The following is a 20,820-nucleotide window of genomic DNA, read 5'->3' as shown; positions in this document are numbered from 1 at the left end:
CCCTCTAAAATCAAGTGCTACACGATAAGCCTTGGTGGTTTTCTTTGTGCTTTATTCACTCGGGAGGGTTGGACTGCGTTAGACGGGTGTCAGGGCTGTTTCCTGAGTCAGTCTGAGCCCAGCCCCTCTACCCAGCTCAGACTTGGCCCCTCAGGCCTGGTTTCAAGGTGCACCCTTCTCTCCACTCCTGCAGGTTGGGGAGCAGAGTGGGGTGACGGACTGGAAGGGTTTGGGGGTCAACAGTCCTAAGCCGTAGGGTGTGTGAGGAAGGAGGACACGAGGTCAGGGGTCCGCCCGCCCTCCTGAGCTCCTCTCCCAGCATCTCCGTCACCTCCTTCAGCTCATCTCTCGTGTGCTCCAGCCGTTCCACGTCACGCTCCTGGGGGGATCAGAAATGGGGCGCTCAGCACCCACCTTCAAAGGCAGGCCACCTCAGTGGTTGCCCATGAATGTGGGCCAGGTCAGTTCACTTAGTGGCAACCAGCAGTGGTCATCCTGGTCATCGTGGGCCACGATGGTCGCCCTGCTGGTTGCTGCAACCCTGGAAGAGTCACGTCAGCTAACGTGGCCAGCAGTGAGGCCTCCGGTGTGTGCCATAGCCAACAGCGGCAGACAGAGGACTAGCAAAGGCGCTAGTGACTGGGATGCCGTGACCCATTTGTGAGGTGATGGCCCTTTCGGTAACTGCCACCGATCATGGTGACATCTTTACTTCCCATGACCCAGCAGTGGTGTCCATCTATAGCCCAGTGAACCAGCCGTGGCAGCTACTTTTCATGGTGGTCAACTTGCTGGTCACAGACTAGCAATGGTGGCTAACTCGGGCACTTCTGTGTGGTAATGGTGGCCTTCTTGGTTACTGTAATGGAAGTACGGAAGCCCTCTTGATCAAGTAAAGGCCCTGCTTAGATGTTGCTACCTAGTCCTCATGTCAGTCCTGGTCACTACGGCCCATTTGTGGTGGATCTTGCTGTTTATGGCCCAACATTGGTGGCTGTTCGGTAGGAAGTCCACTGACATCTCCACCCCACTCCCTCCTTGCCTCCTCCACTCACCTCCTGTCCGCAGCCTCTCTCTTCTCCTGCTTGGGCTCAGCTTCTGCCTGGTGGAGGTGGTGGCGGTCCTCGCGTCTCTCTCCACCCGCCTCGGCACCCGGCCACAGGCTGTGGCCCCTGCCCAGCACCTGCACCCCCTTCTCCTCTGCCTCGAACTGGGCTGTCTCCTCATCGCTGGTCTGCTCTGCCACCCGCTTCCACGGGCCCTCAGTGGCCTCCATGGGCCCCCTCTCCTTTTCCTCCTCCTCCTCTCTGTGCTTCTGGCGGAGCCGGCCGTGGAGCTGCTCGTGGATGGCCGGTTCCCGCACTTCGGCCTTGTGGGTCCTTTCTGCTGCCTCCTCTTCCTTGTCCCTCACCTCCTGGCTGGATCTTGTCTTCCCAGCCTCTGGCTTTTTAAAATCCCCAACCAGGAGGCCTTTCTCGTCAGTGGACCCACAGCCGCAGGACTCTGTCTCACACATTTCTAGAGGAAAGAGAGGATGTTCTCTGTGCAGCCAAACAGAAAACAGCCCTAGAGGAGTTCTGGGGCTGCCCGAGGTCCCACAGGGGCACTGTCCAGACCTGGGAGGGGAGAGTCAGGTGCTGGGAGACACTCTCTGCCCTCATCCTGTACCCTTGCAGGGAGCCCCGAGGGTGGGGCTAGGGGCCAGGCTCCTTCAGTCTGGACACACTTGACAATGCCAGGCCAGCCCAGACAATGGCTCTAGGATGAGAAGAGGACACCCCTTCCTCCAGGCAGCCCTGGTGGGGTGGGAGCTCCTAAGAGGAACTGCGGCCTGGGCCCTCCTTACCTTTGTGGAGGAGAGCCATGCAGGGGCCTCGCTTGGCCTGGCCCAGCATCAGCACTTCTGTGACCACCTCTGCCAGACAGCGGGTCAGCTGGGGGTGAAGGGTCAGAGGGGAGGTTGAGGGTAGGGCAGATGGGGGGCATGAGAGCAGTGGGAGGGTTGGAGGGGAGACAAAAGATCGTGGAGGGGGCTGGGAAGGGGGGACCAGGGCCCCAGGGAGATGAGGCAGGGCAAGAGGGCCGCAGTCCTCACCTCCTCCTTGGAGGGTCGCGGTGCCAGGGGAGCCGCGGTGGCTGTGGAAGAAGGACGGGGGTGCTGGGCTTCTACTCCGGGCGCTGTCCCGGGTGCTGATTCCAGCTCCGAGGTCGTCCCGGTACCCACAAGTCCCCTCCCCCAGCCCCCCTGCCAGGTGCGCCGTCTCCACCTGGAAGCTCAGCCCATGAAAGCTCTAGTCTGGCCCCGCTGGGTGCGCCGTCCCCGCCCCCGGTCACCCGAGTCCCCCGCTCCCCAGGCTGGCCGGGGGGGTCGCCCTGGTCTCAGGCGCTCACCCGCCCCGAGCAGCAGCGCCAGCAAAGGAGGCAGCAGCAGCAGCAAGAGCGGCACGGTGGGCTCGCGGCGCTGCATGGTGGGGCGTCCGGACCAGGGTCCTCGCACCGTGCGGCCGGGGAGGCAGCTCCTTATAACCCGCGCCCCCAGTGGCCCCCACGGGAGGAAGTGACGTCACCACCACCCGCTCCCCGCCAGATGGAGGGCAACAGCTGCGGGGCGGAGACCCGTCTGAGACCCTCTATTATTCATGGGGGCCCACTCCCTGCACCCTCCCCTCCAGCTTCCGGCCCCTGAGCTCCAGCGCGGGGCGGGTTGGAATTCTCTGCCCAGGTAAACAGGGTCTGATGAGCTTAAGGCCCCACTGGGAGGCGGGACCTGGGTTTGAATCCAGAGGCAGCCACTTACAGACCAACCTCAGGCAACTCCTTCCTTTCCTTGGCCCATTTTCTCCTCTGGAAAGTGGGTCTGATAAATCTACTTCCTCAGAGCTGTATCTGGCCCCCACCTGAGTCCCAGCTCCTCCACTACCAGCTGTGCAGCCCTGGGACAACTGCTTAATCTAAGACCTGCTCCTCACTTGTGAAATAGGGCTGGTGACAACCTACTCCACAGCTTGATGGGGAAGATTAAATAAGTTAATGCACATGTTAGCTTGGGCAGTGCTTGGCACTGCGAACTACACAGGCCCGAGCTCCTTCACCCCAGTCATTTTTATTGAGCGCCCATTACATGCCCAGTCCTCTTCTAGACCCTGGTGCTACAACAATGAATGGGGCTGCTGGCAAACTTCCCTGGCCTCTTGGAGCAGACATCTCAGAATGGGGCAAGACAGTACCCAAGGAAGGAGGCTGCGGTGCATTGCAGCACGGCGGCGTGGATGCCGAGTGCTGGGGTTTGTACTTTGGCCAGGCTGGTCAGGGAAGTCCTCTCGGAGGAGGTGACATCTGGGCTAAGGCCTGAGTGACAAAATGCAAGCAATCACACAAGATCTGGGGAAGAGTAGCCGGGGAGTGGTCTAGCAAGCGCAGAGGCCTGAGTGACAAAATGCAAGCAATCACACAAGATCTAGGGGAGAGGAGCCGGGGAGTGGTCTAGCAAGCGCAGAGGCCTGAGTGACAGAATGCAAGCAATCACACAAGATCTAGGGGAGAGGAGCCGGGGAGTGGTCTAGCAAGCGCAGAGGCCTGAGTGACAGAATGCAAGCAATCACACAAGATCTAGGGGAGAGGAGCCGGGGAGTGGTCTAGCAAGCGCAGAGGCCTGAGTGACAGAATGCAAGCAATCACACAAGATCTAGGGGAGAGGAGCCGGGGAGTGGTCTAGCAAGCGCAGAGGCCTGAGTGACAGAATGCAAGCAATCACACAAGATCTGGGGGAGAGGAGCCGGGGAGTGGTCCAGCAAGCGCAGAGGCCTGAGCTGGGAGTAAGTCTGAGAATGCGGACAGCAAGGCAGGTTGGGGGGTGGCCAGAGCATGGCAGGGAAGAGGCTGGTTGAAGAGGAAGGCGGGGAGCAGGTCACGTGGGGCCCCGTGCACCATGGTGACAGCTTTTCTTTTCCCAAGTGAGATGGAGCCACAGGAGGGCCCTGAGCAGGGAGGGATGTGACCCAACGCAGGTGTCCACAGGGTCCCTCTGGCTTTGTGCGGGGGACAGGGAGCAGGAAGACGGCCGACAGACTGCTGCGACTCTCCAAATGGGAGATATCAGTGGACAGGCCCAGGGAGGGGCCAGGGACGAGAGGGCAAAGGCGGGATCTGGAAATATTTTGAAGGAGGAGCTGCCAGGGTTTGCTGAAGGACGGGATGTGGATGCGGAGAGGAGAGAATAGTCGAGGATGACTCTCAGGGCTGCAGCCTGAGGAGCTGGGAGAGCAGTTCCAGGTACTGAGACAGGGGCACTTAGGGGACGAGTGAGTTCTGGCTTCACCGAGTTTGGGCTGCTTCCTGGACCCCACCCGGAGCTGGGGAATGAGGGGGGAGGTTGGATGTGAGGTGCCACTTGTCCCAGAGTCAGCGGAGAGGCCTCGGCATCCTCTCAATTCCCTCAGTGGCCCCCAAGCTACCCTCCACGTGCTCTGGGGATGCTGGACACTTCTGGCTTGGTTCCTGCAGCCACAGACCCCCTGAGGATTCAGCACCTCTGAGCAATAGCCCAGCATCCCTAGCAGGTTGGCCAGGCCACCCCCTAACTCACAGACCCACAAAGGCCTTTGTTCCACCATTTATTGGGGGATTTCTCTTAAGCACTGAGGGTGGGAAGAAGAAAGGAGGGATGGAGGCCTTCCCCCATCCCTAGAACCTCCAAGTCCCCTTGGAGGAACCACTGCTTCCCAGCACAGGCTGGGAGCTCCAACGACAACAGGATCACTGACTGATCCTGAGGAAGTAGGGGCACAGGAGTGGTGGACCCTGGAGTCCACGGGCCCAGGCAGGGAGCTGACATGAGGAAGGCAAATGTTGGGATGGCTCAGGACAACAGGTCCCAGGGGCCCAGCGACCCCCTAAGCTCCAGGAAACAGCGACAACCCTACTGGCCAACGAGGATGAGTCCTCAGCTGGAGGCAGGCTGGCCCGGGAGCCTGGGCTTCTGGGGCTGGTTGGGGCCGATGTACTGGAGAGGCACGTGGGTGGGGGTCGTGATCCGATCGGTGCTGAGGTAGGGCTGGAGGACAGGGGGCACGAGCACCGAGCCGTCCTGGGGAGAGAGGAGGCCTCAGGCCGCTGCCCTGCCAGCCCTGCAGCCTCCGCCTCCCTGCGTGAGATCCTCCCGCTGCCCCCTCACCTTTTGCTGATTGCTCTCCAGGAGCGCAATGAGGAGGCGGGGGACAGCACAGGCTGTGGCGTTCACCTGCGAGAGGGGCACGCTCAGACCCAGCTGCCGGCCGGCCCAGGGAGGGGCTGAGGTGGTGGGCCCGGGGCGCCGGGGCACTGGGGAGGGTGGGCGAGGGTGTGTGGCTCACCGTGTGGGCGAACTGCAGCTCCCCGGCCTCCGTCTGGACCATGACATGGAGGCGGCGGCTCTGGAAGTCCGTGCAGTTGGAAGCACTGGTGACCTGGGCATAGGGGTGGGGTGGGCTGAGACAATGGGCCGTCGGCGGCGGTGGGGTCCTCTTTCCCACCCTGTCGCCCCGCCGGGCAGGGGGCTCACCTCGCCAAAGCAGCCTCGGCCCGGCATCCAGGCCTCGATGTCAAACTTGCGGTAGGCGGGCAGGCCCAGCTCCTGGGTGGGCATATCCAGGACCCTGCAGCCCAGGAGAAAGACATGGCAAGGGCCAGCAGGTGAGAGGTGGTGGAGGAGCGGGGCAGGGGCAAGGGGAGGTGATGGAAGAGGAGGCAGCCAAAAGAGGGAAATGCAAGGGATAAAGTAGAGGACAGTGGCAAAGGGGAAGAGGTGGCCGAGTGGGCTGTTCACCATCGCCGTGCTTCCTTCTGTAACAGGAGCACCCTCAGGTTTTTGTAATGGGTCACCCAGATAAAAGTCCACACTTCCCAGCTTCTCTTGAAAGCTCCATGTGACTGACAGGGTGCGAGGAGGTGGGGCTTGTGACGTCCAGTCACCCCCTTAAAGGGAAGGGGTGTGCCCTCCCCCCCTGGAGGGTGAAGAGCCATCTTGGACCACGCAGACGAGGCAGCACCCTAGGGATGGGGAGCAACAGGAGGGAAGGGGCCTGGTCTTGACACTGGAGTGCCCTGCGCAGCTTATGCGGCCATTACGATCCTATACGGGATTTTATAGACTGATAGGTAGACGGACATCCTATATATAATCGTAACACAGGCAAAAGGGGGCAGAGGAAGAAGAGGTGGTGAGGATTTTCAAGATGGGGGAGCACCTAGCCAGCCCTTCCCTCCCTCCTCCCTCACCCCCATCCTCTGCCACCCACCTCAGCCCCCGGCCCCTCCCCGCACCGGAAGTGCAAGCCCAGCTCTGTCAAGATCTCCATCTGAAGGGACAGGAACTCCTCCAGCAGCTGCGAGCTCTGCTCCAGCCCAGGGCCTGTCACCCCGAACATCTCCACCTGGGGCAGGGCGGGGGGCACAGGAGTCAGGAGGCGCTAGGCTGTTGGGCTTGACGGGCTGGGGCGCTGGGCTGTTGCCAGTCCTAGCTATGCCAACCTTGGTGAAGTGGTGCACTCGATACAGCCCCCACGGCTCCTTCCCCGTGTCTGTTTCCGCCCGGTAGCAGGTACTGGAACAAACCATCCTGGGGGGAGCAGGGTAGGTGGGGTCAGGGAGAGGAGAGGGAATGTCACTGGTGGGGACAAGGGCTAAAGGAACTGGGCATCACCTGATTGGCAGATCCCTGAAGGCCACAGAGTGGTCCATGAAGTAGCCTGGGAGGAGAGGAGGACAGAATGGGTCAGCCAAGGCCACCATCCAGCCAGCCATAGGAAACCTTTGTGAGAATTAGAAAAGGTGTCCCTCTAGCAGACGCAACCTCAAGTCGGGACATGTGGCTGGATCCTCACCGTACCACTGTGCAGTAAACAACCTACCCAACTGTACACGTAGGCCCTGGGGTCGCTGAGATATCCTGGGCGTGCAGCCATCACCCGCCAGGAGGCTCCTGGCTGTCCCCTTTCGATCCCTTCCTGCTCTGAGGACACTGGAGGTGTCCTCACCCCACTCTTGCCCCCAGGTAGGAACTCACCTGCAAGTCCCACCTCTGCTGTCCCGGCCAGGTTGAGGTCTTCAAAGCGGGAGGGGTCGATGTTGTAAATTTGGGATGGTTTGGCATTTGGTGTCATCCCACAGCCTTCCTGGGGAGGAGGCCAGGCCACAGAGGTCAGGGGTCAGGTAACCTGGGTGGCCCCCATTCTGCAGTCACAACTCCTGCTCCTCCCCTAAAAGCATCTGGAATCACCCTGAGCTCCCTGTTATGGCTTGACCCCCTCAACCCAGCCCCAGGGCAGGTTCCTCAGGGGAGACAGGCTGGTCTCTCCACCTGGAACCCTCAGAATGGGGCCTGACACACGGCTGGGCATGGGGAACAGAGTCCTCACTCACAAACACAGCTCCTCGGAGAAGGTCTGGCACCGTCATGGGGGTGAAGCCCTGTGAGGGGGGACAGGAGGGGTGAGGAGCACAGCCAGGACCCCCACCAGACCCCAAGCTCAGGCCTGAAGAAAGGACGCTGCAGGGTGGCCCAATGGCTCCCCCGTGTCACTCCGAAGTCCATTTCACTTCAGAGGAAATCGAGGCAGGCCTGAGCAGTGGGCTTGGAGCTGGACCCGGGGTCCTGGGCCCCTGTCACTGGGGCCCCCTCTGCTGGTGCTTCCTGGTTTCCTCACTTGGATATACCACTTAGATCTGACCATGTCCCTCCCCTGCTGAAAGCCTTCTGTGGCTCCCCGGTGCCCTCAGGAAATGTCTGAGTCCCTCACCATGGCCAACATCCCCTGCATTCATCCCTTGCCGACCCCTCCAGTTTCAACGGATGCTGTATTTCCCCAACACTCCTTGTACACTGCAAGCAGGCAGTGAGGGGCAGTGGTCACAGGCGCGGCTCCACACGCTAGCTGGGAGACCCTGGCTAGTTACTCCCTCCTCCATCTTTAAAGGGGATAATAATAGCACTCACCTCGTAAAGTTGTCCTAAGAATTAAATATGTCAATAATACATGTAAAGCTCTGAAAACAGTGACTGGAGCAGAGGTCACCCCCTCCTCTCCACCCTGAGCCTTCAGAGCTCAGCTTCAATGCCACCCCCTCCAGGCAACCCTCCCATCCAGGCCCATACCCGGTGGATGAGCTTGTTGAGTGTGAAGTTGACCAGGCCGTGCTGCAGGAGGGCCCCAGCCCCACGCAGGTAATAGGAGCGGTGGCCAGACACATGGGACAGACGCCTGGGAGACAGATGGGCAGACAGGCGGGGGCACGTGGGCCAGGGCTGGTGGGGGAAGAGGGGGACTCAAGCACCCCGGGGCAGAGGCCCAGCTGCCAGGCGGGGGGCCAGGCATCAAACATTCATGCCGGGCAAGGCCCTGGCAGTTCCACATCCCATGCTGAGCCCAATGAGGCGGAGCCGGCAGCCAGCTGTTGGGTTGGGAGGGCTGGGTGATGGGGGCTGGGAGGGGGGCTCACTTCTGACGGATGATGTCGAGTTTCTCAGCTATTTCCAGGTGGCCCCGGGGTTGGAAGGAGAAAGCTATATACGGATGAAAAGCAATGGGGTAAGAGGGGGAGGAGAGACAGGGAACAGGGACAGAGAGAAAGAGGATTAGAGAGAGAGCGGAAGGAGAGGAGGACAGAGGGAGGGAGAGAAAAGGAGAGGAAAAGAGAGGGGGGAGGAAAAAAGACAAATACATGTGTGCATGTACACACACAATCGTGTACCCGCACACACACACATACGAGACAGGGTGAGAAATGAGAAAGCCCTGGGGCTCTACAGGCTCCAGCCATGGTCCCAGACCCCAGGAGCCCCCGCCCCCAGCCTGGGGTCCCCTGGCCTGGGCTGTGGTCCACCTGGCTTGTCTCCAACCACATGGAGCACTCGGGCCTGGCTTTCGTCCCCGACGGGCTGCAGGGAAACAGTGGGTGTCACTGGGAAGGTGGCACTAGGTGGACCCCTGGCCTCCCCCGCTGCCCAGCGCGACGCTCACCACGTCTGGGTGGGTCTGGTTGGGCAGCCTCAGCGCCCGCAGGTAGAACTGCTCCTCGAGTTGGGCCTTCTTGGGGTACAGGAGCATGAGTTGCTTCCGGATCTCCCGGCCACGTGCCCGCAGACTCTGATACTGGGGGTCCTGGGAGTGGGGCAGGCAGGGTCAACCCAGGAGCGGGTGGGGTCCCTCAACCAGTTTGACCTTGATCCCAGCTAGCACAACCTCTGTGGTGGATGTCTGCTGCTGCTTGTTTTCACTCAACATCTTGTATTTCCTTCTAGGAACCTCCCCTCACCACCACAGGGCATGTCCACAGGGACGTGACTCTGGCCTGGTCTACTAGAACATTCCATTGCTTTGACCATAGTGATTGGCTTAAAGACAGGTACATGACCCAAGACGAACTCATGAGAATCAGCCCCAGGGCTGTGTCTGGAGCTGTCAGGAAAATGGTCCTCTCTGCACCAGACCCTGCCTCCCCTTGCCCCAAGGGGAGAAAGCTGGTCTGGGAATAAGAAGGAAGCAGAAGCAAATATGGGCCAGGACCTGGATCCAGCTGTACCTGAAGCCAGTCTGTTTAGTTTCATGAATCAATAGAGCCTCTTGATGTTATTTTCCTTACTCCTATTTGAGTTATGTTTTCTATCACATACAATGGAGACTTCATGGCTGATAATGGGATCTTTGCTGCCCACCCCTCACCAGGGACAGGATATCAACTCCCTGTAGTACCTGCTGCACTTGATTGTGGTCCTGGTTTACCTGTAGAAAAGAGAAGGAGGGGGTGATCAGGTTGATGAAGTTGGGGATGGGGAGGAGGGGTGAAAGGTCAGGGCCAGGGGATCTGAATTCCTTGCTCTGCCAGTGCCTGGCTGGACCCTCCTCCACTCTGTGCCTCAGTTTCTCTGTCAGTAAAGCTGGGAGGAGGCAAGGTAACGTAATAGTAATCATGCCTGCAGCTCCATTTATTGAGTGCTGCCTCATGCCTGGCCATGTGCAGAGGACTCTCATATGATCCTATTTCTTCATAACCCACTCCATGAGTTTCGCGCATCAATGTGATCCCCGTTTTGTAGATGAGAAAACTGAAGCTCGGAATGGTAAAGTCTGTGAGCATGCATTTGGAGGCCTGAGACCAAGGGTCTGTGATACTCTGAACCTTCTGTGGTCCTGAGCACCAGAGGGAATCAGGCAGATCTGGGTCTGAATGTTGGGTGCCTACCAGCTGTGTGCCCTTAGGCAAATCTCTTCCCTTCTCTGAGCCTTGGTATCCTGGTCTGTGAAATGGGCTGATAACAGGAGCTCCTTAGTAGGGCTGTTGCCTGGCTTCCTGAGAAGATGAGCTAGTGCTCACTGAACATGAACTGTGATCAATTTTGTTGTTTTCACTGGCTGCTCGCCTGCGATGCACGTAGCCCAGGGCCTGGCAAGACAAAGCAGGTCACTGGGAGATGTAGTTAGGGTTGGGAGAGTGGCGAAAAGCTGCCCAGATGCCTGGGTGCCAATCCCACCTCTCCTGCTTCCTAGCTGTGAGACAGGCACGTTTTAACCTCTTGAGGTCTCGGTTCCCTCAGCTGTAGAACCGGGTTTGTATTGTTCCTGACTCACAGAGCTGTGACGATTAAGAGTGAGGAAAGCACCTAGGACAGTGTGTGGCAGGCAGCGACGGCTATGTACATGTCTGCTGTTATTACGATGACTGCTTTTCAGCCCTCTGTGGCAGATGCTGTAGGCTGTCTAACCCAAGACCATTTACCCTCCTTCCTCCTTCTAGCCAGAGACCCCTGACTCAGTTCACCCTCCCCTGGGTGGCCTGCAGTTCAGGGAACGTGGGCCCAGCCAAGGTTGCCTCTTGTCATTGACTGGTGTGGCTGTGGGGTGTCTGGGCCCATGAGACATGAGGGGACTCTGCTGGATGCTTCAGGAAAGGTCTCCCTGCTCTTGGAAAAGGCACTCAAGCCAGAGAAGTCCTGTTTTCTGCCTCCGGCAGAGACATGCCAGGAGACGCTGTACTACGGCAGCCACCCTGGGACCCTGAGGGGGCAACTGAGGTCAAATCAACATGGTGAAGTTGCAGGTGCAGAGAGAGGGAAGGAACCTGGCTTAGGGGTGCTGGGGAGAGCTGCTAATTCATCAGTCCCAGGGATGCCTGGCCCTGGGTGGCTTGTTGTGTGACATAATGAATGTCCACATCCTTCACGTTCCATAAATTGGGTTTCCTGTTACCTGCAGCCAGAGGCATCCTCCTGCCACCCCACCCCACCCACCCAGGACCCCCGCGCTCACCAGCAGGGCCTGCACTGCCTCAGCCACGGCCCCCTTCTCCTCCTCCAGGCTCCGGATCTGCTCCCGCTGCTGCCTCAGCTCCTGCCATGTTGAGATCTGGGGGTGGACACAGGAGGGAAAGATGTGAAGCGGCCACTGTCCCCTGCCCCTTCTGGCTGGAGCCTCGTCCCCTCAGCCCCCTGGACCAGCAGTGGGGTGAGGTAGAGACCACTCACTGTCCCCCAGTAGCCATTCTCCCCTCCTTCCCTTCACTACTTGAACCCTCTGATGTTTAGCCGGGCACACAGCTGCCCAGAATTAAGATACACTCCCAGCCTCCCGGGCAGCTACATGTGTCTGTGGGCCCAAGACTGACCAAGGGACATGAGTTGAAGTGGTAGGTGTCACTCTTGAGTTGCCTCCTTAAAGATAAGCCCCCATACTGGACTTTCTCACTCCCTTTGGACTGGACGACGGACCCTGAGGAGAGGTGAACAGGACAACCCCCTAAGGGATGCAGAGCAAGAAGACGAAAGGACCTGGGCGCTGGGGGACGTGGAGCTGAGCCGCACTTACCTCTTGACTCTCATGTGAGAGCAAAACAGCCTCTGTCCTATGGCGCGGCCACGGCAGCTACACCTGCACTCACCAACCCAGGGGGGTCAGGAGGGTCAGGAGGGGCGGGAGAGACGCAGCCCCCTCCAGCCCTCACTCTTTGGGCACACCTACTGCTGTGGAGTCCCTCTGTGAGCCCAGATCCCCGAGCAAAGCCCTCTGTCCTCTCTGGCTGCAGTTTTCCCTTCGACAAAATGGTGAAAGCAACACTGTCCTACCTCCCTGGAAGGGGGAGGGGAAGCCAGAGGGGAGAGAGGGAGATCACAGGATGGTTTGTTACCCACCTGGTGGCTCCCCCTGGATGTCTCCTGGACACCTCCCAGCTCACCGTGTGCAAGAGTGACTCTGGGAAAAGTATCTCCCCCACATCTGCTCCTCCTCAGGGACAGCCCCACTAACGCCCACCCTCCACCCCAGCCCCACAGCCAGGTACCACGTCCTGACCTTTCTGTCCTTCCTCATCTCCCCACTCCTGCCCCACCCCAGATTCCATCATCTCTCCGCAGAAGCCCTGTGCCAGCCTCCTGGCCTTCAGGCTCACCTTCTCCAGTCCAGCCAGAGTTCTTATACAATCCTCTCCTGCCTGAGAGCACCCCTGACCCCCAGCGCCCCCAGGAACAAACTGCATGCCTTGCTACTGCCTGACAAGCCACACGCCATATTCCTCTCCATACTTATGCCCTAAGGAAGTGTTTTTCAGGCTTTGGAATGTGATCCATTTGTGGGTTATAAATTTAACTTAGGGTCTCTAAACCAGCACTTTAGTAAACTGAGGTAAAATATACATAAAACTTACCTTTTGTTTTTCTTTTTCCCAACAAAAGGTTCACATGTTTATTACTGAGCTACACAGTGAGCAGTGGTGAGGAAAGATCAAGAAAAGAGAGAGCATCAAACATAGGCAGTTGTTCCAGACACTAGTGATGTTCTGACAACGTGCGCCACTTCATATGTGAGGCTCCTTATAGCCCCAGCTTGGTTCTTCTCTTAGAGTTGTACCTGATTTCATTACCAGTTTTCATTCGAATCCATTGGGGAATGGGACGATTCTACTTTTGTTTCTTGGCCAGGAATCGCTTGATCCTGAAAGACTTGTGAGAAGACATGGCGAGGAGCAAATCCAACCGCCAAAATTTACCATTTTAATAATTAGAAAAGTATTTTAAAAAATTTATTTATTCTTTTATTTTTGGCTGCATTGGGTCTTCATTGTTGCATGTGGGCTTGCTCTAGTTGCGGTGAGCGGGGGCTACTCTTCGTTGCAGTGCAAGGGCTTCTCATTGCGATGGCTCCTCTTGTTGTGGAGCACGGCCTCCACACGGTGCATGGGCTTCAGTAGTTCTGGCATGTGGGCTCAGTAGTTGTGGCGCATAGTCTTAGTTGCTCCGTGGCGTGTGGGATCTTCCTGGACCAGGGCTGGAACCCATGTCCCCTGCACTGGCAGGTGGATTCTTAACCACTGTGCCACCAGGGAAGTCCTTTAACCATTTTTTAAGTGTACAGTTCGGGGAGGAGGGATAAATTGGGAGATTGGGACTGACCTATACACACTATATAAAATAGATAACTAATAAGGACCTAATGTATAGCACAGGGAACTCCACTCAATATTCTGCAATGACCTATATGGAAAAAAATCTAAAAAGGAGTGGATATATGTATATGTATAACTGATTCACTTTGCTGTACACCTGAAACTAACACAACGTTGTAAAGCAACTACTCCAATAAAAATTTTTTTTAAAGTGTACAGTTCAGTGGCATTAAGTACATTCATATCGTCGTGCTATCATCATAACTATCCATCTCTGGAACTTCTTTACATTCCCAGACTGAAACTCTGTACCCATTAAACTTTCTCCCCTCCTGCCCCTGACAACCACCATTCTACATTCTGACTCTGTGAATTTGCTCCAGGTGCCTCATACAACTGGAATCACACAGTATTTGCCCTTTTGTGACTGGCAAATTTAACTTAGCATAACGTCTTTAAAGTGCATCCACGTTGTAGCATGTGTCAGAATGTCCTTCCCTTTTTAAGGCTGAATGTTATTCCATTGTATGTATTTACCACATTTTGCTAATCCATTTATCCATCAGTGGACCCTTGGGTTGCTTCCACCTTTTGGCTACTGTGACTAACGCAGCTATAAACATGGGCATACAAATATCTGAGTCCCTTCTTTCAGTTCTTTTTGGGTATATATCTAGAAGTGGAATTGCTGGAATACATGGTAATTCTATGTTTAATTTTTTGAGGAACTGCCATATATTTTTTGTTTTTCTTTTTTGAAAAATTAATTAATTTTTAATTTATTTTTGGCTGCGTCGGGTCTTCCTTGCTGTGCACAGGCTTCCTCTAAGTTGTGGTGAGCGGGGGCTACTCTTCCTTGCAGTGTGCCGGCTTCTCATTGCGGTGGCTCCCCTTGTTGTGGTGCTCGGGCTCTAGGCACGCAGGCTTCAGTAGTTGTGGCACATGGGCTCAGTAGTTGTGGCTCGCTGGCTCTAGAGCACAGGCTCAGTAGTTGTGGCGCACAGGATTCGTTGTTCCGCGGCATGTGGGATCTTCCCGGACCGGGGCTTGTACCCGTGTCCCCTGCGTTGGCAGGCGGATTCTTAACCACTGCGCCACCAGGGAAGTTCCTAGTTTTTCTTTTTTAATTAACTTCTCTGAGCCTTAACTTCCCCTCTGATAAAACAGGGGAAATAATGGTACCCACCTCATAAAGTTGTTGTGAAATTTAAATGAGACTCATCTGTGTAAAGCACTTAAAATAGGATGGTAGGGGGGCCCAAGAGAGGGCTGCGAGGATTTGGGGTCCCTATCATCCTCAGCACCCCAGCAGGGTCTAGAAGTACGGTGACCCTGGTTCTAGTTCCCCAGCATGCAGTATTATATAAGTGCTAGCTTTATTATTATTATTATTATTAATATTCACTGCCTTATTCTCAACATCTGGAAAATAACAGGGGTGCTCCCTACATATCTGTTCAAAAGCACATTCATTCATTAAATAACACTATCTAACTGCCTACTACCAGTGGGGTAGGTGCACAACTCTACCTCTCAGTCTCCAAAGGCAAGAGGCAAGCCCCGCCCCTACCGCTGATTCACACCCCCCGCCGCTGATTCACATCCCTGTCCCCCATTTTCCTTCGTGGCCTTAGGATAAGCCTGGCATGAGGTCTAAGCACAGAGGACACTGACAGACAGTAAGTTCCTAACGCAGAGTGGGTACCCAGCACGCTTTATGGGGCAAGCGCATCATGGGTATCTATACAGTAGGGCCTTAGCACTCTGGCTGACTGGCACGTAGTTAGGTGCCAAGTACAACACGTTGGCTAAACTTGGGAAGGAACTAAAATTCCTGCGATAAGATCGCCCCCTGCTGGAGAGTTTCTTGCTAGCCCATTTCGTCCGTAAAACGAACAGCCAATAGACAAAGCGGCCCGGCCTCGCAACCACCGGCCGGCGCAAGCGCACTCACGATCGCGGGCAGATCCTCCGACCGCACCTCCCCCTTGCGGAGCTCCAGGGCGCGCGCGGCCTCTTCCGGGTATGCGCACAGCGGCTCCATGTCCAGCTGAGGGAGCGCGCTGTAGCCCTCACGCGCGTGCTCGTACAGCAGGTTCCGGTCTCGTCTCTCCGTAGCGAAACTTCTCCTTGGGCTCTGGTTGCAAACGCAGCCTCCCCGGAGCCGCAGGCCCCGAGCAGCCACCAGAGGCCACAAGCGCCGCATTATGGACGCAGCCATCTTGGAAGGGGGACGAAGAGTCACGCACTCTTCGTCCCGCCCACTACGCGTTTAGACTAATTGCAAAGCAGCTATTCTTGGGACTAGCCAATCAGAGCCTGGAAGGGGTGAGCCCTCTCCCATGCCTCAAGAAAAAAGATCAGCGAGAACAGTTGACCGAGATTGACACTGTCGTTGCCCAATCGTCGTCTGTTCCCCGCCCCTTCAGTGTACGGGAGAGGCAGAACCAGCCAATCCCTGCCGGGATAATCCTCAGACTGTGCTAGAGGCCAGGTTCGGCGTGTCTGTGGACCCGGCTAGGGTCGGTAAGGTCGACAGAGTTCTCGGGTCCTCCAAACTTCCCGGGCCTCCTCTCAGTTTCTAGTTTCCTTCTGTTTGTGAGCGGGGGCGGTTGGGACAGCCTATTCAGAGCAAGACTAAATTTACGGAGGGATTTTCTGTTAGCAGCGTTAGTGGTTGTAGTTTTACAGTGAGAGGAAATTCCTTAGATTTAACCGGAAGGCTCCGAGAGTGGGATGGGGAGAATTTGGACCCTCCCCCGACTACGGCCACTTTCCCCTCCTCCTGCTTAATGAGTCTCTTATCCCCTAACACAGGGACGCTGCCGGCGGCGGGATGTCCTGGTCCGGCCTTCTCCGTGGCCTCCGCACGTCCCTAAATCATGGTAAATGGGGGGCTTGGGCTGCAGAGACGAGGCTGCGTGAGGGTTATTTCCCCTGGGACTTGTGTCCCTCTGCCATAGCCCCGAGTTTCGGCGGAGCTGGGGTTGTAAGGGCAAGAGGTAGGAAGTAGCATTTAGGCGTCTGGTGGGTATCAGGAGTTCGGGTCAATTATTTTTTTCAGCAAATGATATTAAATACTTCCCATGGGTGAGACATCCAAGCAAGACTTTGAAGTCATTCATTCAACTGACGTTTTCTTTTCCTTTTTTTTTTTTTTTGGCCGAGCCACACGGCTTGTGGGATCTTAGTTCCCTGATCAGGGATCAAACCCGCGCCCCTTGCACCCTTGCAGTGGAAGCGTGGAGTCTCAACCACTGGACCGCCAGGGAAGTCCCCAACTGATGTTTTTCAAGAGCCTACTACATGCCAGGCACTGAGAGGGACACTTTATTTATGAACCTAGTTCTTCCACAAACATCAAATGATTCTCCTGGGCCATGCCCTTATGAGAAATATTCCACTCAGTCACTCTGCAGACCTTTATTCACCAAGGGTCACAGGACTGGACAAGACAGATCTGTGCCCTGCTTGGGGAATCTGGGCTGGCTTGACATGCATATTTCATGGAAGCCTCTCACACACGGTGCTCAGGAGGGAGACCTGACTGTGGTGCACCATACAGATGAGGACACTGAGGCACTGAGAGGTGAACAGTCTTGGTCAAGGGCAGACCCGTCGGAAGAGACTTCTAGGAATGTCTCGTCCTCTCTGAGGATTGTGCTGTAACTTGAGGCATAAGGACACATGGAAATGGACTGTAGGGCCAGGACCTGCCCTGAATCTGGAGGGGAGTGTGACGTTTGGGTGTGAGAGGGCATTCGTGCTAGTGACACAGAGAGAGGATGCACCTCACAGCTCTGGCCTGGGAGCTCCAAGAGGACATGGCCCAGGGTTGTCTCAGTCACCACTGCGTCTCCATTATTGATTGGGGCCAAGACACAGTAGGTGCTCAATGAATGTTTGTCGAAGAGAATCCAGTTGTTTGAGTCTTTTTATGTCCTATTTCCTGTCTATGAGCACATCCTGTCATCTACCTTAGAACCATATTCCTGCCCTTTTCCCCCACCTGCCTTTCCTCTCACTGCACTGCAGCCACACTGCCCTCCTTTCTGTTGATGTGTTTGTGGACACAGGCTGAGGCTGGAGCAGGGATAACGAGGGGGCAAGTGAGGAGATGAGGTCAGAGAGATAGCTCGCAGACCATGTGGGGCCTCGTGGTGGGGCCTCGTGGGCCCCCGGGGGGGAATTTGGCTCTTACCCTCACTGAGATGGAGCCACAAGAGGGCTCTGAGCAGGGGAGGGATGTGATCTGACCCAGGTGTCCATGGGGTCCCTGTGGCTTCGAGTGGGGAGCAGACAGTAGGAGTCGGGAGACCTGGGAGGAGGAGGAAGGAGGACAGGAGAGTCCAGTGGGAGACGGGGGTGGACAGGACCAGGGTGGATGCCATGGGGGAGGGAGAAAAGGGATTCTGATCAGTTGTGAAGGTTCAGTTGATAGGATCTGCTCACCGGGACAGGAGAGGGTGCGACGGGAGGAGGAGGAGTGACACCTCCCAGGGATACCCCTTGGGGTCGCTGTGGAGCAGCATGAATTAACGTAGGTACAATGCATAGAACAGTACAGGACACAGTGGGAGCCTGTTTGCGTTTATTGTTGTTTAAACAGCATTAAAATTAATGTCTTCTTTGCATAATAAAATGAGTTAATTCATAGAAAATGCTTAAAATAGGACCTGACACGTGGTGGTTACTCCATAAATGTTATATTACTCTCAGCCGTGAGTACCCCAGCCGTAAACAGATGCACCCTGGCGAAGTGCTTGGAACGGTGCCGACAACACCAGAGCGGAGTGGCTGATGCTATCATCTGTTCACTGGGATAATAACCGCGGCCCTCCCGGTTGTGTCTCTCCAGGCCTAGCCCTGGCCCCGCGGCCTTGGGCCCCGCGTCCCATGGCCACCCTGAACCAGATGCACCGCCGGGGGCCTCCAAAGCATCCGCCTACGAAAGTGGGCCCCACGGAGGGCCGGCCACAGCTGAAGGGCGTGGTCCTGCGCACGTTCGTCCGCAAGCCCAAGAAGCCCAACTCGGCCAACCGCAAATGCTGCCGCGTGCGGCTCAGCACCGGTCGGGAGGCCGTCTGCTTCATCCCCGGAGAGGGCCACAACCTGCAGGAGCACCACATCGTGCTCGTGCAGGGCGGCCGCACGCAGGACCTGCCCGGCGTCAAGCTCACCGTCGTGCGGGGCAAGTACGACTGTGGCCACGTGCAGAAGAAGAAGTGACTCCCTCCCCACCTCCCCCGGGACACGGCGGGTGGGTGATCACCGCAGAACAAAACCTTCCCCTTGGGGCCCCTGCAGTGTCCTTGGGAAGCTAGTACAACTCTAGAAGTAGCTGGTCGTGGTTCAAAGCCTGGCCGCCTCTTCCATCAGGACCACCCTTAACCCATAGTGGTCCTGGGTGTGAGTCAGAAAAAAGGCGCCCCTCTCCCAGCACCCTTGGTTTCCATGTTGGCGCCAGGGACCTCTTCTGCTGGGACGAGACACTGTAGTGCCATCTACTGGGAAGGGGTTGCAATAAACACAGAGACACGCCCCCCCCCTTGTGGTATTTGCATGGTATTTGCCCTCTGTGTGGTCTTGGGCACCGACATCCCCTCTGGCCTCAGTTTCCTCCTGCAGAAAAAAATAGCTCCACTTGCAGTATCGCCTTTGTTGGGTTTGGTGAAGATTAAACTGGGTGCTTTATGTGTATAACACATGCAGTGGCCACTCTGTTTTAAACTTTGGAGTTAGTGGGCAGCACTGAGGCCCAGTTCCCCTTCCTGCAGGCTGAGGGCCTGGGCACGAAAGCCCTGCTGTCAAGCTTCCTCATCTGAAAAGTGGCAGTAATTGTAATGTTGGCCACGAAGGGGTGTTGCGAGGATTAATGGTGCGTGCTGCTCTTCTGTTATTCTCAGACTCACACACACCTGGCTTCAAATCCTGCCTCCACCTCTTCCTTGTTCTGTGACTCTGGGTATATTTGCTTCCCCCTCAGGCTTCAGTTTCCTCCCTTGGAAAATGGCACTGAGCGTGATGCTGCCCTCACGCGATCATGTGCTTGGCCATGTTAGGTTTGAAAATTTGGGAGCTGAGCTTGTATCATCAGGCTTTGGAACCCAATGTCTGGTATAAGTCCGGCTTCCCCTGTTTCCTGGCCAGGTGATGCTGGGCAGGCCTTTTAAATTCTGAGCCCGTTTCTGTCTGGACTAAATGGCAGTGATGACAGTGCCTCCGTGAGAGCTGCTGGGAGAACAGCTGAGATCGGGCACAGGAGCTGTTGGGTGAGCCCTTGTAGCCCGTCTCTGGGTTCTCAAAGCCCACCTCTGTTTCTTGCACGGCACTTAGCACACCTGAAGTTCTCACGATTGGAAACATCCCACAAGGCCTTTTAGGATCGGAGCTAGCGGCAAACAAGTGCATCAGTTACAGACAAAAATCCCCCATCACCTCATGCTTAGCACCGATTTTATTGAGCGAGCTTGTTGGCTGCGCTCAGTTGGGGAAAGGAGAGCTTTCCTTCACAGCATGCCTTGCTCCTGGGGTCCATCTCCAAGCGGGCTCAAGTGTGGAGAAAAGGAGGCTGTCGCCTGACAGGAGGCGAGCTGCCCCTGAGGCAGGGGCAGGAGGTGGGGGTGGAGGATACAGTTTGGGGGTCAGCGCAGAACTGGCCTCAGAAATTCTGAAAGAAATGGCACCAGTCTGGCCCAGAGGGGAGGTGCTGATGGGCGTGGTGCTGGAGGAGGTTGCACGGGCCCCACTGCCAAATCCCAGAGACTCCCCAAAACAACAGGAAGAGTTCACTTTGAGGCCGCTGTTGGTCCCCTCAAGGACCTCTGCTCCCTCCCAGCAATCACCTTGCCCCCAAAACGTGCTGATAAGAGTCCTTGTCCAAGATTGTCAGCAGCTTTCCTCTATTTGAAATCCTGGTTTGGCCTTTGTTTTTTGACTCAGTCTGTCAACTGATATCCACACATGTGAGAAAAAAATTTGCAAGTAACGTACAGGTCTCTGAGTTACTCTTTGACACTCTCCCTGGGAAGCTGGGGAAGCAAGTGCCCAGCCTGGTTGGATCCCTGGTTTCTCAAATAGCATGGGGGCCACCACGCTGAAGCAGCAGCAAGTGGGGTTCACTGGAAACATTCCGGGAACAGGCTACACGGGACCCCCACTGTCCTCGGGCATCCTCCGGCTCGTGGCTGCAGAGCCGACCTTGATTGACGATGGTGTCTGGCAGATGGTGGTCTGTCCCAGAAGGCTGGATCAGGCTGGTTAGCTAGGACAGGCGGATCCTGACCCTCACGCTGGAGTGGGTCACGAGGGCACCATAGTGCCCCACCCAGGAACGCGTGTCTCTTCCATACTGCTCAAAAGACACATAGCGGATGCCCTTGCCAAAGTTGGTAAAGACGTGGGAGACCT

At 56.5% G+C, this 20,820-nt stretch overlaps 4 protein-coding genes and 1 pseudogene across 19 annotated transcripts in view; 1 reads left to right on the top strand and 4 right to left on the bottom strand.

Moving 5' to 3' along the window:
- Positions 1-219: 219 nt before the first annotated feature.
- Positions 220-3,930, bottom strand: CCER2 (coiled-coil glutamate rich protein 2). Its single transcript, XM_089903498.1, has 6 exons — positions 3,912-3,930; positions 3,228-3,302; positions 2,096-2,136; positions 1,847-1,934; positions 1,056-1,518; positions 220-379 (listed from the first exon to the last, which is right to left on the bottom strand). The coding sequence occupies exons 1-6, from the start codon at positions 3,928-3,930 to the stop codon at positions 337-339; spliced, it is 729 nt and encodes a 242-aa protein (XP_089759624.1). The 3' UTR covers positions 220-336.
- Positions 2,466-15,669, bottom strand: SARS2 (seryl-tRNA synthetase 2, mitochondrial). Of its 2 annotated transcripts, none has more exons than XM_022585704.3 (16): positions 15,392-15,669; positions 11,283-11,378; positions 9,729-9,758; positions 8,997-9,137; positions 8,860-8,914; positions 8,476-8,539; positions 8,132-8,237; positions 7,399-7,446; positions 7,043-7,151; positions 6,680-6,725; positions 6,508-6,595; positions 6,301-6,410; positions 5,540-5,633; positions 5,352-5,444; positions 5,174-5,239; positions 2,466-5,086 (listed from the first exon to the last, which is right to left on the bottom strand). In XM_022585704.3, the coding sequence occupies exons 1-16, from the start codon at positions 15,629-15,631 to the stop codon at positions 4,943-4,945; spliced, it is 1,530 nt and encodes a 509-aa protein (XP_022441412.2). In that variant the 5' UTR covers positions 15,632-15,669; the 3' UTR covers positions 2,466-4,942. The 2 variants fall into 2 exon arrangements, with proteins under 2 accessions (XP_022441412.2, XP_022441411.2); XM_022585703.3 differs by having other exon boundaries at positions 15,365-15,668.
- LOC111180881 (large ribosomal subunit protein eL39 pseudogene) lies at positions 11,287-15,355 on the bottom strand (annotated as a pseudogene). Its single transcript, XR_016390936.1, has 2 exons — positions 11,638-15,355; positions 11,287-11,378 (listed from the first exon to the last, which is right to left on the bottom strand). The product of XR_016390936.1 is annotated as a large ribosomal subunit protein eL39 pseudogene (transcript).
- Positions 15,432-20,042, top strand: MRPS12 (mitochondrial ribosomal protein S12). 2 transcript variants are annotated; one of them, XM_022585708.3, is made up of 3 exons: positions 15,432-15,932; positions 16,228-16,295; positions 18,269-20,042. In XM_022585708.3, exons 2-3 carry the CDS (start codon positions 16,247-16,249, stop codon positions 18,637-18,639), a joined length of 420 nt encoding a protein of 139 aa, XP_022441416.1. In that variant the 5' UTR covers positions 15,432-15,932; positions 16,228-16,246; the 3' UTR covers positions 18,640-20,042. The 2 variants fall into 2 exon arrangements, with proteins under 2 accessions (XP_022441416.1, XP_022441415.1); XM_022585707.3 differs by having other exon boundaries at positions 15,434-15,936.
- The window catches only part of LOC111180879 (F-box only protein 17), a 27,694-nt gene continuing 26,718 nt past the window's right edge, over positions 19,845-20,820 (bottom strand). For 12 of the 13 annotated variants that reach the window (XM_089902872.1, XM_089902869.1, XM_089902863.1 and 9 more), the window contains one exon: positions 19,845-20,818. In XM_089902872.1, coding sequence (XP_089758998.1) covers positions 20,675-20,818 — 144 coding nt within the window. In that variant the 3' untranslated portion in view covers positions 19,845-20,674. The remainder of the gene's footprint in view (positions 20,819-20,820) is intronic. The other variant, XM_089902873.1, reaches the window with a different exon arrangement.

This window comes from Delphinapterus leucas, chromosome 20, assembly GCF_059928025.1.
Source record: "Delphinapterus leucas isolate spDelLeu-1000000601 "Yukka" chromosome 20, BTC_Dleu_Yukka2, whole genome shotgun sequence".
In the NCBI taxonomy this organism is placed as follows: domain Eukaryota; kingdom Metazoa; phylum Chordata; class Mammalia; order Artiodactyla; family Monodontidae; genus Delphinapterus; species Delphinapterus leucas.
Note: the sequence above shows the minus strand (reverse complement) of the source record. Positions and strands in the feature narration are given on the sequence as shown.

Coding starts and splice junctions, on each gene's coding strand:
- SARS2 (XM_022585703.3), bottom strand. CDS start 15,631: ATGGCTGCGTCCATAATGCGGCGCTTGTGGCCTCTGGTGGCTGCTCGG. Junction 8,540..8,859: donor TGTGGTTGGAGACAAGCCAG/GTGGACCACAGC, acceptor ATCCGTATATAG/CTTTCTCCTTCCAACCCCGG. Junction 6,726..7,042: donor AGCAGAGGTGGGACTTGCAG/GTGAGTTCCTAC, acceptor CTCTCCTCCCAG/GCTACTTCATGGACCACTCT.
- MRPS12 (XM_022585708.3), top strand. CDS start 16,247: ATGTCCTGGTCCGGCCTTCTCCGTGGCCTCCGCACGTCCCTAAATCAT. Junction 16,296..18,268: donor CCGCACGTCCCTAAATCATG/GTAAATGGGGGG, acceptor GTGTCTCTCCAG/GCCTAGCCCTGGCCCCGCGG.
- CCER2 (XM_089903498.1), bottom strand. Junction 2,137..3,227: donor ACCGCAGCCTCCTTCCTTGG/GTACTGTCTTGC, acceptor CTTCTTCCACAG/CCACCGCGGCTCCCCTGGCA. Junction 1,935..2,095: donor CGCGACCCTCCAAGGAGGAG/GTGAGGACTGCG, acceptor CTTCACCCCCAG/CTGACCCGCTGTCTGGCAGA.